The 19,293-nt window shown below is 36.1% G+C and overlaps 1 protein-coding gene across 1 annotated transcript in view; it reads right to left on the reverse strand.

The window, feature by feature from the left end:
* Positions 1-360: 360 nt before the first annotated feature.
* LOC148939865 (nuclear protein localization protein 4 homolog) overlaps positions 361-19,293 on the reverse strand; it is a 217,502-nt gene continuing 198,569 nt past the window's right edge. Inside the window, exons 11-12 of the mRNA XM_089106457.1 lie at positions 4,274-4,412; positions 361-661 (exon numbers count right to left, since the gene is read on the reverse strand). Of these exons, the coding sequence (XP_088962583.1) occupies positions 446-661; positions 4,274-4,412 (355 nt within the window). The 3' untranslated portion in view covers positions 361-445. The remainder of the gene's footprint in view (positions 662-4,273; positions 4,413-19,293) is intronic.

Below are 19,293 nucleotides of genomic sequence, written 5' to 3' on the forward strand. Positions count from 1 at the left end.
AAGACTTTGATTAGATTGGGAGGGAGGAGTGTGCGTAACTCTGTTGGCCTCAGGCGGTTTGGTGCTGCAGTGAGTTGTTAGTAGTAGCAGTAGTTTCAGGAATAGATAAATCGGAAGGCTTCATTAAAGCGATCGTAATAAGCAATGTTGTGCATTTGGGCTCTTTCTGGGGTGTCTGTGTAACATGGGAACGACATCCTTCAAATCAGCACATTTTTTACTAAAAGAAATGATGCTATTTTCACTTTTATGACTACTCTGTCTTATAGTTGGCATCTAGCAACACTGCTAACGAGTTATTTTGTCTTTCGCGTTTGAGAGAGCAGATATGTCTTAAAATAGATTTCAACTCTGTAAATTAACAAGTAAAGTTTAGTATAATCAATACAATATCCTGTACAGAACTAAAACAGATATTCTAAGATCACAATTAAGCAAAATTCATTTAATCCTTTGGAAAACCACACATGTCACATACAGGTCTTCCATGGTTAATGTAAGTACATTGTTTGCACGTCCATTCATCACTAGATGTCAGGCCCGTGACAACGTTTTCTTGCAGGAGCTGTTCAAGAGTAGCCCACGGCTGCTCCTCTCGCCAATGGTAAGCTTGTAGCATGTCTTTAGCTTTGATAGCATCAATTAAGGGTTTTATATTTTCCTAGAAAAAGAAGGAATGTTAAAATTAAAGTTAGCATTTAAAACAAACTTATTAAAATGCCCCCCCCCCTCCATAAAAAATACAAATTTGAAGTTTTGCCTTGCTACTACAACAAAAAGTGTAACAATACTGAAAACGTTCAAACCACCACCTCCAATAGCAGGCTTACATATACAATACAATAGCAGCAATATTTTAAAAACATTGGTGCATAAATTTAGCAGCAATATTTTAAATAGCTTACAATAGCAGCAATATTTTAAAAACATTGGTGCATAAATCTAGCAGCAATATTTTAAATAGCTTACAATAGCAGCAATATTTTAAAAACATTGGTGCATAAATCTAGCAGCAATATTTTAAATAGCTTACAATAGCAGCAATATTTTAAAAACATTGGTGCATAAATCTAGCAGCAATATTTTAAATAGCTTACAATAGCAGCAATATTTTAAAAACATTGGTGCATAAATTTAATGCTTCGCTATACTCTTGCATAAAATGACTTGAAAAAGTTAAAAAAAAGAAAAAAAAGAAAAAAAAAGAAAAAAAGAATACATCCCATGATCTTGCTTTTCGACACCGAATACTTAATTATTAACATATTTTCTAAAATAATGACTATTTTTATATTGTATTTATATAGAATCGAAAATAAGAGCTAGTTTGATCACGCAATTCTGAGATCTAATATCCCTTTTAAGTCACAAGACGGATCAGATGCCCGCTCTTTCTTCTGTTTGTTCCGAATCCAGTTGCTGCAACTTTGAAATTCCGTTTACTCTCATTGGAGTTACGTCTGTTATATAATCTTAACAATCGTGTCATGAAATGAAACGAATCATCGATATATCACGAATGAATCACATGAAATGATTCAATGAGGAATAAAATAACCGATGAATCATCATACGGTGGATCACCATGTGGTTTGCGATGAGCCTTGACAAGTCTTTCCCCTAATCAAAGGGGATAACAATTGCATTTGGCCAAGTTTACCTTGAACAATATCCACACTGAGTCCATTTTTCCAACCTTCATAACTCAGTCTTCCCTCGTTACCCTTATTGAAACTTCTAATAAGGGTATCACCTCTCACCTCTCAGGGTTTGAACACCCCTCCCAAATTTTTTGTCCGGCGCGTAAACGTAACAAAAATACACATAATAAAATTTTTGATGCCTGTTTTAAAGTAAAAAAACAAGCTTTTTTTTTCACTGGAATTAAGGAGCAACATTAAAACTTGCAACAAACACAAATTATTCTATATATGAGGGGGCTTCCACTTCCTCAACCCTCGCTCTTTACGCTAAAGTCTTACAGTTCTTTAAAAATACTGCTCTTTTAGTTTAAACAGGTCTTCTGTTTGACCACTCTTTCTTTAAAAGTGAGGGTTGAGGAAGAGGCAGCCGCCCTCATATAGGGAATGATTTCTGTTCGTTTTAAGGTTTAATATTACTCCTTACTTTCGGTTAAGAATTTAAATTCTGACCATTTTTCATATCATGCCTGAAAATCTCTTTTCCTCTTCCCCCTTCTGTTTAAAATCTCGCCTGGAAAATTTCCCCCGGAAACTTTTCTCCCCACCAAAAATTCTCCCCGTGAAAAATTGCCCCCGCCGAAAATACCTCCAAAAATTCTCGTATATTTCCCAATAGGCAATGCTATTTGGAAAATAAGGGCAAGTTTCGTTGCTTACAGCCTTTCCCCCAAAGACATAGTTATTGGACCTCGAAATTTGATCTGAAGTTGTTGGGAGAAAAGGGGCGTGGGAGGGAGGATAGTCACCCTTCAATCTTTTGGTCACTTAAAAAGGGCACTGTAACATTTGATTTTCGATCAAATGAGTTGAATTCAAATAAAGTGTTGTGCAGTCGGCATCAAGACGTGGCTAATTGTGGAAAAATCCAAGACACATTGTCTAAGTGGTTGAGAGGCATATCTGCAATAAGCCCTTTTTAGGTCTATTTTAAAATGATGTCATTTCATTTGTTGGACCTCAAAATGGCTATCTCAAAATTTGATCTGAAGTCTTTGGGGAAAAAGGGGCGTGGGAGGGGGATAGTCACCCTTCAGTGTTTTGGTCACTTAAAAAGGGCACTATAACATTTGATTTTTGATCAAATGAGCTCGATGTTCTAGAATCACTGGTTCAATATGATCACCCCGAAAAAACAAAATAAAATAAATAAACACGCAACCGTGATCTTTGCTTTAGCAAAAAATGAAAATTCCACATTTTTGTAGATATGAGCTTGAAACATCTACAGTCGGTTTTTATCATATGTTGAATCTGATCGTGTAATTTTCATTAAGGTGACTTGACTCTTTTGGGCCGTTTCCCCCTTTTTTTGAAAACTGGTCAAATTTTCTCAGGCTCGTAGCTTTTGATGCCAATCCAAAAGTAAGTACCTTCTCATGTCTCATTTTAGGCAAAAGACCAAGTTAATAATAAATCTAACAATCTTCATGGCAAAGTAACTGTTTTCTCTCTTCTAAAATTGTAAGAACAAAAACAATTTCCTTCCATGATATTCATCCTTGAAAATTCCCGCTTAAATTTGACTAACAAGTTTGAGAAACAACGGCTTCAATTGTGGGTCGTTTACGCGGACAAATTTGACCAACAAAACCTTTGTTGGTCACTAGAACACAATTGTTGACCAACAAAGTGGCCAGAAAATGGTTGTTGCCTGGACTGTGAGACAAAGAAGATGGCGATATGTTGGGCATACCCCACCCATGCCAGATTGTACGACGTATGATCGTGACAGAAACAGCGTTGCCAGATGTCGGGTTTCAAATTACGCCGCAAATGAAAGTGAAAATGCACCAGTGCCATTTTCTCATAGAAAATGTGCCGAATGAAACGATCCCCAACCCAAAAAAATACACCAGTTTGAAAATCCAGTGCACAAACGCCTAAAAAGGCACCCAAATGGCACAAATGCGCCCCATCCGGCAACTCTGGACAGAAGTGCCTTCGAAATGGGTCTCATTCCTGAGTGATAGGAAGTATATGCATCGGCTAACCGATTCGGCTCACCTCTTTTAGAAGATAGGAGGCTACTCATTGACGCCCCCTTTGCTCAGGGGCGTGGTTTTGTGCCAAATGGCACAAATGTGCCCCATTCGGCAACTCTGGACAGAAGTGCCCTCGAAACGGGTCTCATTCCTGAGTGATAGGAAGTATATACATCGGCTAACCAATTCGGCTCACCTCTTTTTAGAAGATAGGAGGGTACTCATTGACGCCTCTTTGCTCAGAGGCGTGGTTTCGGGGGGGGGGGGAGTTGCCCCTCACCCCTAAAAATGGAGAAAAAATATATTATATAGCCCGTGTTCCTTGACTGTCCAGATATGGACCCCCCATCGTCCCCCCCTCCCCCCAAAATAAATGCTGAAGCTACTCCCCTGCCTGTGCGCATCTGGAGGAAGTAAGGTCTAAGGTAAGGTGACTCAAGACATTTTTTGGGGCAGATCAATGAAACGCGTATTTTTTAAACAAATCTTAGATTAAGTACAGGTTTTTTTTTATGGAAAATAGTACGAACCGACATGGGAGGATGTTCATTAATCTATGATAGCTAAGTTAGAACAAAATTAGTTCACCTTAATTGGCACAAGGTCGATAGAAGTTATATAGACTAGGAAATGGAAATCTGAAGCGGCTTCTAAGAAATTTCCCGGCTCAAACTGTTTCAAATAACTCTGCAATGACATGAGATCTTGTGTTTCGCCAAAGTCTGATCTGCAAAAGAAATCGAATCTGTATTAGAATATTATACCTAATAAAATAATTTATATGCGTCTTCAGTCTCCTACTTGTATTGCTACTTGTTTCACGAAATCCTAACATAAAAAAAATATATCAAAAACACAAAACCAACTTTTTTAAAAACACTTACATCACCAAATCATATCCGTCATGATAACTATCTTCGTTTCAGAAGACAGTACATGATATGCAGGATATAGTATCAAACAGTTCATGGTAACGAACTGTAAGTTACAAATCAAAGGCTAAGAGCCTGAGAAAATTTGCATAATTTTCGAAAAAGGGGGAAACACGCTCTAAAAGTTATAGAATCTCAATGAAATTCAAACCATCAGATTCAGCGTATCAGAGAACCCTATTGTAGAGGTTTCAAGCCCATATCTGCAAAAACGTGGCGTTTTATGTTTTTGCCAGAAGAAAGATCACGGATGCGTGTTTATTTGTGTTTTTTGGTTTGTTCGTTTTTCCCAAGGGTGATCGTATCTACCCAGTGGTCCTTTCCCCTTAGTTTTCTCTCAAATTCTCGCCTGCATCCGCTTAGCCTTAATAGTACTAGCATTATAGTAGTAGTGGTAGTACTAGGTGCGGTAGTAGTGTTGTATTAGTAGTAGTAGCAACAGTGGTAACAGCAGTATTTATAGCAGTAGTAGCATGTACATGTTGCCTTTTGGTCATTTCAGCATCCCTCTTATAATGCCCCGAAAGTTTCCTCTTGATAAGGTAGTCCGTTCTAAAAATATTGCCGATGCGCCCTTTTGACAATCTGTATGCCCGAAGTGTGTATTGATTTAATTCAACTTTCCCCTCAACATTTCCTCAGATGTTCACTTCAATACCCTCAGCCTTGGTAGCAGTGGCGGATCCAGGGGGGCGAGGGGCGCCCCCCTAGCGTAGTCTAAAGTAGTGTAATTTACTCCCGAGGCAAGACCTATTTTCATTTCACCCGTGTTGTGACGTAAAAATCGAGTGAATACCTGTTTTGGTTTATACATTAGCTGGCTGGCGCTGGACTTTTTGAATATTTATTTGGAATATTTTGTTTGGCCTCACGTAAAGATAAGTCTTTTGATTCTTTCTTTTTTTTATCTCGCTACTAATAATCATGGCTTTTAAACAGTTTGATCTTGCTCTTGCGAAATTCAAGGATTATCCCCTCTGGCCAGGAAGAATAATCAAAGCTGTTAAAGTTAAACGAGGCAAGCCAGTTTATACGGCATTTTGCTATGGATCGCATGATGAATTTCGCCTCGTGGATGCCAATCTCCAAGTTTATCATCCTACCACTCTTAATTAGTCTGCCCCTGCTTCAAAAAAAGCTTTTGAAGAGCTTGCTACTAAGCCTGATATTTACATGAGACTATCAAAAACACCTTGCTCTGAGAGGTAATGATAAAAGCAGAGCAAATGGCCCAGCATTAGCATTATCTAGTAGTATTAGCCCGATACAACAGCAACTTGTAGCTACCCAAGCTGAACTGGATAAAACCAAAAATGACCTGATGGACAGTATAACTCAAAAAGTTTCGGAAAAACTGGCTAGCTCAGACTCTCTTAAGGAATCGACTGAGCTTATTGCTAGTCAAATTTATGATGCTCTCACGATTGAATTTAACCCCAAGTTTCACCGAATCGAAAATTCGCTAAAGGACTGAGTAATGAACTTGAAAATTTAGAGGACAGACTGAACAGGCTTGAGAATAAGTTGGATAGTTATGAACAAGAATCACTACTAGACAGCCTGGTTTTTCACGGTGTTAGGCAGAAAACTGGTGTTGACACTCGTTCTGCTGTGTTACTAACTATTAATCAGAAGTTGTCTTTGTCTGAAATTAGTACAAATGAGGTCGTGAACGTGCATAGACTTGGACTGAATAATGCTGCTACAACTGATTCAACTCAGGCGGTTCCATCTGCTCCAAGGGTCGCTCCGACAATAGTGAAGTTTTCTAGCAAAAGCGTTGCTTGTAAAATGTACAAGGCCAAAGCCAAGTTGGCCTCTAGTGGTATTTTTGCTGTTGAGTCTCTGACCAAGCAGAGACGAGATATTCTGAATGCAGTGAAAGACAAATTTGATCAGCGGAATACTTGGTCTGATCGGGGTCAAATATTGGCAAAGCCTAGTGACGGGACTCCAATAAAAAAGATAAGGTCTCTCGCTGACTGTATCTAGTTGGGTTTTTTTTTCTGTCTGTTTGTTTTTGTTTTTTTTCTTTCTCATGGATTATTTGTTTATTTTAGCTCTTCTTTTTTTCTCTACTAATTCGCTAGGTTTTAGTTCATTTTTTCTTCTCTGTTTTTTTTTTAATCTTTTTTGTATTGTTATTCTTAAAAATATTGTTTGTTTATATTTATTTTTGGGTGCACTTTTCGGTATTTTTTCTCTTTTTATTACTTCGGTTGTTTCATTTTTTGATGTTAATATTTTTCTTAATTTGTAAATGCCTTCCTCGGGTAATTAATTTTAATTTTCTTTACTTTATTTTTATTTGTTTATTTTTTTCATTTTTGTTTCTCCTTTCGTGCTAATGGTTCCTTCCAATAATACCTGCTGTGCTATTAGTTATTTATGTGTTTGTAATCCTTTGACAGGTTTTTCTTTTGTAATTAATTTAAGTAAAGATTTCTTTTTGGTTCCTCTGGTGACTTGGATGGACTCCAAGTAAAACCTACTTTTATGAATATTTTAGGCCATGAGAGTCGCCTTTGCGAGCTCGAAAATAATCCTTTTGATGTAAGTAGTATAGTAAATAGTTTTGTGGGTCAGGCTAATAAAAATCCGATTAATATAAACCCTATTTGTAATAGTAAATATGTTTCGGATTTGGGGGGGGGGGAAGAGGTTACCAAAGGAAATTATTCTCTGACAGCACTTCAGCTTAATATTCAGGGTCTCCTCGTCAATAGATAATTTGAGACAAATTGTTTCGGATGGACAGCCTGATGTTGTCGGTTTGTGTGAGACATTTCTGGAGTCTGGCAATGAAATGCTATTGGATACCCATGGTTACAAAATTGAATGTATACACTACTACAAGATGGTTAAAAGAGGTGTAGCCATGCATATGTCTTGCAATTCGCATTGTTGCCTTCGTGATTAATTATCTAGGAATTATGAAGGTATTTTCGAGTCTCAATTTATATGAATTATATATAATTGTTTTGATATAATCATCATACATATTTATAGTTATCCTTGTGGTGCTTTTTAGTTGTGTCTTCGAAATATTATGTAAATACTTGAAATAATAATTAAACATCCGAGTCAGTTAATCATAATGTGTGAATTTAACATAAATTTTAGGGATTCAAACCCTACGGCTTCAGTTGATTTTCTTTCATCCATGCTTGCCGCAGGAGCTCTACCATCTACATCCATCCCCACACAAGTAACTAATGTTACAGCTTCTTTGATTGACAATATCTTCTCTACGCTTAGTTTGAAGGAAAAATCAGTTAGTGGTATCTCCGATCATTTTCCAATATATTCTCGATTCAGCTTTAAACAAGGGAAGAGTAACCGGGCTCAGGTGTTTGATTCCTATTCTGTTAGGTTTGGTGAGAAAGAGTTATCTCTTCATTGGGTCCAAATTAGCGGAAAATTCGTGGAGCTTGCTTGATAATGATAAGGATTTTTCTTGTTTATTTGAGCCCTTTTATGGAACCATAAAAGAGGCTATTCTTAGCATTTCTAAAGTATCATCTTCTAATCATAGGTCTAAAAGGATTGTTCCTCTAAACCCATGGATGTCATCCGGACTTCTCAAAAGCTGGAGAAGGAAGAATAATCTCTGGAGAGCTTATAAATGCGCTGAACTTTCAGCAGGTGCTACTCGTCTCTGTCAATTCAAGATCTGATGGAATATATTTAAGTCCTTTTGTAGGAAAGCAAAGTCTCTGTAGTATCTAAATAACTTTACTACTTGTGGCAATGATATTTGTAAAACTTAGAAGGTAATACATTATGTACTTAAACGTGGTTCTCAATCCAGCTCTTTACCAATGAGTCGGGCCCTTAGTGATGAAGCTGTCGGGGATGAGCTTAATGTCCAAGAAGCATTGGCTTCATTCTTCGCTAATATTGGTAAGAATATTACTTCTACAGTTACTTTTTCTCGGCCTAAGCCGGACTTTAGATCATACCTGGGGCCATCTTGTGTTAAGTCTATGTTTCTAGAGCCATTAACAGTAAGTGAAATTACTAAAATTGTTAATGGCTTAAAAAACTCGTATTCATCTGGGCCAGATTCTATCCCTACTAAGGTATTTAAATCTATTCTTTCTTCAATAGTATTGCCTCTAACAAAACTTGTTAATCTTTCATTTGAATGTGGTGTTTTTCCGGATGCTCTCAAGCGTGCTCGGATTATTATTTTGTATAAAGAAGATATGATCCGGCAAATTATCGACCAATTTCAATTTTGTCAATATTTAGTAATATATTTGAAAAGGCTCTGATTTCTCGTCTTCTTACTTTAGGAAAACCAAAAAATTTTCTTTGCAATTCTCAATCTTGTTTCCGAAGGAATCACTCCACGGAACATGCCTGTATGACCCTTTTGAATTTTATTCATTCTGCGTTAGATTCGGGATTGATTCCGGCTGCTGTATTCCTGGATGTTCGTAGGGCTTTCGATTCCTTAACCCATAAAATTTTTCTATCAAAGATGTCTCATTTTGGCATAAGGGAGAGTTTATTTTTTGGGTTCCAGTCTTATTTGAAGGATAGATTAATTTCTCTTGATTCACTTTTCCGGTCACCCTCGCAAGTGAATCTTCGTATCCCCCAGAGATCAATTTTAGGGACTGTGCTATTTTTGATGTATGTAAATGATCTTTATTATGTTGTAAAAAAGCAGAAACTTATGATTTTCTGTAGACTTTGTCATCCTAAACCTTCCCTTGTCCATAGTGGCAACTATAGTTCGCCTTCTTCTGATGTCCTTGTTTGTTTTGCTGATGACAGCACACTTGGCACTTTGGGAAACTGCGAATCCGAGCTACGATTGAATTTGGAAAATTTGTATGAGAGGGTGATTTTATGGCTCGATGCTAATTATCTTACTCTAAATATTTTCGAGTCAAGTTTTTTTATTTTTTCGCGGGTTTTGCAGGTTTATCCCCAGTTATCAGAAATTCACCAGCCAAATGGAATAATTCATAGATCTAAAGACCGATATGTTCGTTTTTTGGGCATTCTTGTTGATGAAGACCTATCTTTTAAACGTCACATTGATTTTATTAAAATGAAGATATGCAGGAGTCTCGGTATTTTAAGGAAACTTAGACATACTTTTCCAATATCGATTTTGAAAATCCTTTTTCACTGCTTGATCCAATCTTACGTTTCTTACTTTCCAATAGTGTTCATGTCAACTTTTCCTTCTCTGTTAAAACCACTTTCTAAGGTTTACAATAAAGCTAGAAACCTCATTCAGGAAACTAATCGTTCATTATTTACCCCATTACATGATCTTCCTGTGCATGTTTAACTTTTTCTCAGCTTCATGGTGACCTCCCCTGGTCCCTAAGTGTTCCGCTATATTTTATCTCTGATCAAAATAATTATTATCTTCGCAATATGACAAATCATGTTCAAGTTCCATTTACTCCATGTATAAGGTCAGATTTTAATCCTCTAATGGCGTGTCATATCGCTTGGAATAAGTTGCCTGAATCAGCTCGAGGGTGCCACTCATTCGGTTTGTTTAAAAAAAATTGTTAAAAATTCTTTGGCTTCATAGATGTTATTTTTATTTATGTTTTTATTTTATTTATTTTTTATTATTTTATTATTTTTTTAGTCTATTTTAATCTAACTAATTAATTTAGTTAAATATATTATATTTTTTCTATAGTTTTCATTTATCTATATTTTCTTTTCTTCTCCTTCGTATGTGAGTAAGTGATCATTTAAAATTTTCTTTTGTTTTTCATCTCTGAGTAAGCAATTCATATGTTTTCCCCTTTGTACAGGCCAATGAGCCCTTGGGGGAATAATAACATGTAATATTGTATGTGTATCTAATGAAGAATAAAACTTATCTTATCTTATCTATCTTACTTAATTAACTCGAGTTTGCGTTAATTTAACTTATTCCTAACGCAAGTTTATCGGATCAACCTATTTTGCCCCCCCTCCCCCTAATTTTTTTTTATCGGATCAACCTATTTGCCCCCCCCCCCCTAAAAAAATCCGCCCGTGCTTGGTAGTACTCACTACCGAAGCAGTAGTTCTTAGTGGTAGTTGTAGTAGTAGTAGTGGCAGCAGTAGGTGTGATGGCAATAGTAGCAGTATTAGTAGCGTGCAAATACTGTCTTTCCGGTCAGTTGATCCTATCCCTTATCATTTTACTGAAAGTTCCAAATATGAGTTGCGCCTGAGTTATATCGTTTTGACAACACCTATGCACATAACATGTTTTGATTCAGCTCAATACTCCCCTCAACATTCTCTGAAAGGCGTTCGTCTTTTATAAAAGTAACGGTCAAACATGTCCAGAATTCTCAATAACATATATTATTTGTAAACAGTTGCCTAGTTGGACGAATTGTCTAACTTACAGCCTTTGCCCCGAGGGCTGGGGGGGGGGGGGTGAAATCCCCAGAGAGATAGTTACAGAACGTTTTAACTATGCTTAAAAATTGGCCGTCTCAAAATTTTGATTGGATGTGTTTGGGGAAATGTTAGGCGTGGGAGAGGGGATTGTTGCCATCCAATCACTTTCTACTCTTGAAAGGGGAACTAAATATTTCAATTTCCAATCGAATGAGCTGCTTTTGAAGTTTCCTTGAATATGTCTTTGAAGTTTCCTTTAATTGTCATTTCAAGACAATTCCTTCAATACGAAGTACCTTGATCAGAACCCCCCCCCCCCAACCCTCCTCGAAAGAAAAACAACTAAAACTAAAATAAATAATACATTATGCCCAGTTTGTTCTTTGCTTAGGCAGCCCTATTACTATACCTATGATTGTGTGAAGTTGTGGTAAAACCTTTACTTAGGCAGCGCTATTACACTGCTTATGATTAAATCGGATTCCTGCAGGTCTATCGAAGTTTTTCCTTTGGTTGCTCTAAAAAATTCCGAAAAGTATGCTTGAACTGAGAATCCTAGCAACTTTTATTTTCAACAATTAAGGGCATTCCGTAGAACGCCTTTACAATGCCCTGCGTTTTCAATCAAATACTCAAAACTAAATATCCACCACATATTTAATGAATATTCTGCCACTTCTCTGAAATATAAAGTAGGATAACCTTAAATCAAACCTAAGCACGTATTTGTGTAAGTTATGCAAGTTGGTTAGTGTTCACCACAGTTTATAGACAGTAAGCTTATCGCAGATAATTTCTGGTCTTCGGTCTCGGTGCGAACAAAAAGCTCCTCCCACTTGTTTCTGCCTTAGCGGAATAGTCTGTTATCGTCAATCACTGAGAAATGGTTACCAAGTGCATTATTCGTAATTACGAAAGCAGAAAAAAACTTGGTGAGCCAGCCAAGTGGTTTGCAAGCGTCCCATCTCACAGGTATGAATTAATTTATATACAAATTATGGCTTAATCTATTATTTACGTGGACTCAACTGATCGGCCTATGTAGTATTTTATAAAAAAGGGGGCGGGGGGTTGCTGAAATTTGTGAAAATAAGGAATTTTTTCTTCTTCTAATAACTGGTGGGGTAGGTGTGACGGTTTCAGGGGCGGATCCAGGATTTTTTTAGGGGGGGGCACAAAATAGGTTGATCCGACAAACTTACGTTACGAGCAAGTTTAATTAAGGCAAACTTGCGTTAATTAGGTAAATTACAATACTTTAGCTACTTTACGGAGGTAACCCTCTCCCCACCACTGTATCCTCAACTGGATAGTTTATAATTTTTTTTCACGTCGTGATATTTATTTTCTCAGATTGTAGTTCCTATGATATTTGAAAATTCTAGTTACCTGTTTTGGCGGAGAGCCTAGATAAAACTAGTTTTGTTTTCAATCAATGTTTTCATATGAAATGGGCAGACCTTTCCTGAACTTTAAACAATAAACACCTATGTTTGAAAATCTTTGCACTTTCTGAATTTAGATAGCGATAAGGGTTCCTGATTGAGAACAATTTTAGGACTTGAGTTCTAATTATTGGTTGTTGTGGTAAAAGTTGCCACAATAGCCCTATCCAAGAAAATACCAAACGTCTGTTAAGAAGTGTTTTTCGTAAAATTCTTAGGGAATTTTCAGAAAATTGACGGACATCACACATTTTAGTGGCAGATCCAAAATTTTACGGGGCTTTACGCTAGAAAAGCTCCTATTATATAATATTCTTCCAGTTTGTTTACCAGAAAATAAATAAAATGCATTTCCTACTGCTGAGTCTGTATAATCTTAGACCTTTTACGGCACAATCTCCAAAATATTTCTAAGTCTTTTTTCTAACGGGGAACTATAAGAAATAATACATTTTTAGCTATACATTTCAAAGAGTTCAGCCGCTAAATTTTACATTTGATTTTCCAGGTCAACAGAATGGCTAACAGTGTGTGGCCAGGAGGATATTTTGAGAAAACCCGATTTTACTACTTATATCAAGAAGTATGCCAATGTATGCAACCGCCATTTTGGCCCACCAGACCTTGTTTGTGAGGAAGAGGGTCTTCACAGCAGATGTCGGAAAGTTAAATTCAATGCTATACCATCTCTGCTCTTACCCAATAATCCAGAGACTATCGAAGGCCAGAGGCTGTTTTCTGCAAGTGACTGTGTTGTGAGGAAGAAGTCTAAGACAATAAAAGAATGTGTCAAAGTAACCGTAATTGATACTATGGTTGTAATTCCGAAAAGTCACAAGCTGAATGAAGTTAATTTTACTTTCGTCCCTGCCTTAGAAACCATTAACGAAGAAGAAAATGTGTCCCATTCTTCAGAGATAACTGATTCTTCTAAGCAAAATAGTGATTTGCCGACGCTTTCTAGCTGTTCCTTCGTCGCAACTCGTAATTTGAATCCAGAAGTTTCCGCGAAGGACCAAACCGGGCACGCCATTCTTCAGGACTGGGTAGAGCTCACGAAATCAGTGTCCCAGTGATGGCCTTGCTAGACCGGGAGGAAAGAGGTTTTTTCGTAACAGCAAGAGAAACGCTCTTGCCTCATATAACCAGTTTGATGCAACTCCTAGGAAACGTAGAGTCCCCACAATATGAAAATGAAGATATCCGTGAAAAATCCGTCTTGATAACGCCAAAAAAGAAAAGACCCCGTGACGAACAAAACTTATTTTTTACTTGATTATCGTCGTAAATTTATTCCTTGTCTTTCTTTCCATTCTTAAACCAATTATATATATATATATATATATATATATATATATATATATATATATATATATATATATATATATATATATATATATATATATATATATATATATATATATATATATATATATATATATTCATATAAATTTATATGCAGTGTTACCGCCATACCAATTATTCTCCTTTCCTTTTTTATTCTTTAATAATAATTTCTGGTCGTTTTGAGTTTGAATTATTGTAGGCTTCTATTTCTACTGATCTTAAGTTTAATATGGCCTTTACTATTCTTTTAAAAAAACTTTTTTTTCGTAAAGTTTTCGTAGTGTATATATATATATATATATATATATATATATATATATATATATATATATATATATATATATATATATATATATATATATATATATATATATATATATATATATATATATATATATATATATATATATATATATATATATATATATATATATATATATATATATATATATATATATCGGCGCGTACAAACAACTCCTCTCATTTGATCTGCCATTAGCGGTCCAATTACCCTGGAACACGTATTTTGGCAGAAACTTTCTCAAAATGCCTTTGAAACCAACTTGAGACTTCGAAACCTATTTTTAATTCCTAAAAACATCTAATAATAACATTACACTACTAACTACTGATTTTCATGTATGTATTGGAATAAATTAATTTAAAATTAGTTTCTTCAAAATTAGTGTTCCAACGTTGAAGCCAAGTTTCGCGTCCAAGAGAAATCTGACTTGTCTACCCGCGAAAAGATCTGATAACGCCTATGTTTCTATCTGCAAAAACGTTCTCCGGAGCACTCGCACCCCTGTCCGGGTTTTTATAATGGGAGAGATAGAGAATGATCATACTGCTAATTATATAAACTGTGGTGTTCACATATAGGTTTAATTATTTGGAAAGGGGGACATGTTTGATACGGGGTCTCCATAAAGGCTTACGGAACTACTGCGAAACTTTCAAAAAATGTTGATCAGCAAAATTAAAACACACTATGTGCATGCTGGCTGTCACTTAAGTTGAAACTTTCAGGGCATATTGAAAAGTGTTAGGAAGACAACCATCCCCCTCGTCCTTTTCAGATGAACCCTTCAACACTGGTCCTAATTTTAAAAGACATTTCTGTTCAAAATAGACAAAAGGTCTAATAACAGCATTGCTATTGGGCAAGACAGCTATTGTACTGCCAATGATATAAAAAAGAAAAAGACATGAAAAGCAGTTCTAGTACAGGGGGGCTGGTTAGTTTTCCACTTATTTATTTATTTTTTTCCAGGGGTACTTCATATGGAAGGGGAGGTCATATAAAATTTGGGGGGGGGTTCATTCGATTAAAAATTAAAAGTTCTAGTGTCCTATTTAAGAGCAAATGTGATTGGTGAACAACAAACCACCACTAACACCGTTTTTTCCAAAATTTAGTTTTTTCCAAAATTTTGAGATAGCCACTTTGTCCAAAATAGTCCAAATGCGAAATAACCGTGCCTCCTGGTTTAACAACCCCCCTTCCAGCCCCCGGGGCAAACGCTGTAAGCTATGGAAATTGCCCATTGTTGAGATATAAGAGTTTTGTGGAAGGGTGGTGGTATAAACTTCGGGGGGAATACATTGAACCCTTGTGGCTCTTTACTGTAGGCAACGCTAAAGTATTGCCTCCGACTTAAACAGGTGAGTAGAACTTTGAAATCCGCAATTATCCAGGGGAAAAAATCCGCCAAAATTTTTCGCGGTGGGGGGGGGCGCCTAGATTATGTTTAATAAGCGCAAAGTTGGCGTGTCTGTTTATTAGGGGTTTTATGGATTGCTACGTCTAAAATAATTTAATAATCGCTTTGTTAAAATGTGGCTTGATCAATTTCAGTATCAAAATCACTTTTTACCGAAAAAAACAAAACAAAAAACAATCATAGTCACGGCCGAGGCCCGATTTATTTCTTTTATAAATATAATAAGGAACAGTAATAATTTTACAATAATAAAGATAGCCTACGGTTAATACCAAAACACTCCAGATTTTTTTTTTTTTGGCGATAATTCTTTTCTTTATTTTAAAGTCAATTTGAATAGTTTAAATTATCATCTATCAGGGGGAGGGTGGAGGTAAAATATAGTCGGAGTGCCTTCAAAATGTCCTAACTAATATTTTTCTGCGTATTATCAAGTAAGAATGGTTTTCTTAAAATGTTTTCTTCTCAATAGCCCCAATTGTAGGCTAATACCCATATTTGTTATACTGTTTCCAAGAACTGGCATGTGATATTTCCTTAATCTACAATGTAGGTAGATGTAATCCAAAATACACTGAGTACTTGTTACAGAGTTTAACCAAGGCCATTATGACTTCGCAATCTATTCCTGTTGATAAAGCTTCTATTAAATAATATTTGTATACATTGAAACAATTTAAAAGCTATTTATAATTGTATTGTCTGAGATATTTACGACCAATAATGAGATTTAAAAAAGCAATAGACATTAACACAAAACCGGTCACAAAAAGACCTTTGAGGCTAGCTGCCAAAAAAGCTAGCCATAAGAACAGGTTTTTAAATTATTTTTCTTTCATCTCATTGCATCGCCTTGTTTTACCTCACTTTTATATCAGTCCTGGTTGAACTTCGCTGAAGTAAGGATGCTGGGACTGCTTTGAAAAATTTTGCTTTTTGGTTTGATTGGTCGCCTGTTGTTGTGAGTCTTTTCTCTTTTATAAATTTTTGATTTTCTGAGGACGGCCCTTGGACATAGGGCCGAAATATTCATTCAAATTATCTTCACTGTCTTACAAAAAGTATTCCCTATTGTTCTTCGTGCTTTTGTTGTTTGTGATGGAAAGGCAGTGTGGTCTTCGTCGCTATTTTTTACTTTACTGAAAACAGTCCTTATTTCGAGCTGAATGTTTATATTTCTCACAATACTAAAAAAAACCAAATAAAAGAACGCCATCATAATCAAGACTACTAAAAAAAAAGTCTTAAATTCTGTTTGTTATGGATTTCATTTATTTATTGATGGTGATTTGTGGTGGTTTTCCGCTGGAAGATTACTTGACTTATTTTGCTGATTTTTGGTTTAATGTAGCTCTTTACTTTTCTTTAAGAAACTTCTGTCGTAGAAAAGTTTTTAAAATTAATATAATAACAAGAAGATAGTGCAGTAATTATTGATAGATAGTATACAGAAGAAGATTGTTTAGGAAGACAAGATAGTATCAGATTATCTGAACATAACTATCGATGTTTCATAATTCTTCGAGGATGACGTTTCTGCTGTGACTAATAAAGAAAATTATAAAAATAGAAGCTCGAAGCTTCTATTTTTAGTCTTTAAACACGATTTTTTAAGACACGATTAGTCTTTAAACTATCGATGTTTCATAATTCTTCGAGGATGACGTTTTTGCTGTGACTAATAAAGAAAATTATAAAAATAGAAGCTCGAAGCTTCTATTTTTAGTCTTTAAACACGATTTTTTAAGACACGATTAGCCTTTAAACTATCGATGTTTCATAATTCTTCGAGGATGACGTTTCTGCTGTGACTAATAAAGAAAATAAAAAAATAGAAGCTCGAAGCTTCTATTTTTAGTCTTTAAACACGATTTTTGTTTTGCATCTGATAATAAAAGTTTTTATTGAAGTTTTTTAATATTTTCGTTTTACTCTTTGTAAATACTTTAATCGATTTTTGCTCTTCATACTTCGTACTAACGAAGTTTATTTCCTACTGCAGATCACTGCTCGTAGAACTTCATCCCGAGACCACGCCTATCCCTTCTTCAAAATAACCAATAGCACAGCAATACCTGTAACATGAATTAAAGATCTAAAACTTAACCGAACTGACATACGATGACAAAACCAAAAACGAAGAACGATCAAACAAATATTTCGCCTGTATGCAACAAGGCTTCCTCGGTGTTGAAAAAGAAAGAATTTCAATCAAACCTACAATGAGATATTTCCACAACAACACAGAAGTAGTCAGGGGCGTCCTTAGGCTCATTTTATTTGGGGGACGATCTTCGTAAGTTTTACCGAATCGCTATCTGATGTATGCCAAATTTTCTGCAGAAATCAGGAATTTTGCTAAATGTCAGCCAATTTTGCAAAAATTTACCGAATGCCAAAAAAGTTGGGGGGGGGCACCCCCCCTCCTCGAGACGCCCCTGGAAGCAGTTGCTCTGTTTTGTTGCAGAAGCATATTCTACCTCGATGGTTTTTTCATATATTCTAAAATGTATTCTACCTCCAATGGCTTTTTCATGGAGCAGCTATTGCATATGTTGTTGTAGATAGTAGTTAACGTTGTACAACAATAGTAGCCATTGTTGTCAATCATATCTAATTAAGATAGGTAGCGTTAATAATCTTAAATCCCTCCACATTGAGGTCAGGCGTTTCTATTAGGGGGTAGGAACAACTCGCTCTCTGATTTTCACTCAGAAAACCCTAGATTTCGGTCATGTGCATTATAGTGAACCTGCCTACTACCAGCAACTCACCCTAATTAGTTAGCAGTTTTAGTCGTTTCTAAGTTAAGTATAAGCACCCTGTTCGGGAATGCTGTCAATGGGCACGTCAATATCTATAATATGTAAGACCATATTTACATAATTCTTTCATACCAAGGACAGCAATATACCCCTCACCCTCTTCTCAGTCAAAAGGTATTTCTGGTTCAAAATCCCTGAAAGTCCCTAACTTCTGATTTTACTATTTTACGATGGTTTGTGATGATATTGAGACAACTGGCGCGTTTTTTTTTTTTTTTTTTTTTTTTTTTTTTTTTTTTTTTTTTAAATTCAATATGGCGCAGGATCGTAGGAAGAAGCCTTATGATAGATTTTTTTTCTGCTGATAAGTTTGTTACTATAATGGGTTTCCTCGTATTCTTACAACTCTCTTTGTTAATATTCTTACAACTCTCTTTGTTAAAATTCTTCCATTGATTTAAAGACCCCTTTCCTTGAAAGAAGTGTTCTGCCCCTAATCTATTCAGTACGAGTGAAATGGCTAGCATAATCAATACGAGCTTCCAGATTTTCTTGTCGTTGATGCCATTCGAACACTATTTTTTTATTCTTTGATGTACCTTTCACTGGCGCCGGGATTACATTGCACCAACTGGCTGTAGAAACTATGACTGTACTGTCAAATGGCTTTAAAAGATTCAACCCAATAGCGCGCAATAAATTCAACATACTGGTGTGCGTGTAACTGAACCCCAAGCAACTGAACCACCATGTAACTGAACCACCGTGTAACTGAATCACCGTGCAACTGTACCCCTATGCACTGAATGCAACTGAACCCCCGTGCAACTGAACCTTCGTGTAACTGAACCACCGGGCAACTGAATCCCATTTAACTAAAACCTCGTGTAACTAAACCCCCCTGTAAGGCAACCCCGGGTGACTAAACACCAATGGCAATAAACCCCCGTGTAACTGAACCATCGGATACCAAAACCCCGGTACAACTGAACCACCGTGTAAATGAACCATCTTGTA

The sequence above is a fragment of the Artemia sp. Qi Xiang Cuo genome, chromosome 20 (assembly GCF_049724085.1).
Source record: "Artemia sp. Qi Xiang Cuo chromosome 20, ASM4972408v1, whole genome shotgun sequence".
Lineage (NCBI taxonomy): Eukaryota > Metazoa > Arthropoda > Branchiopoda > Anostraca > Artemiidae > Artemia > Artemia sp. Qi Xiang Cuo.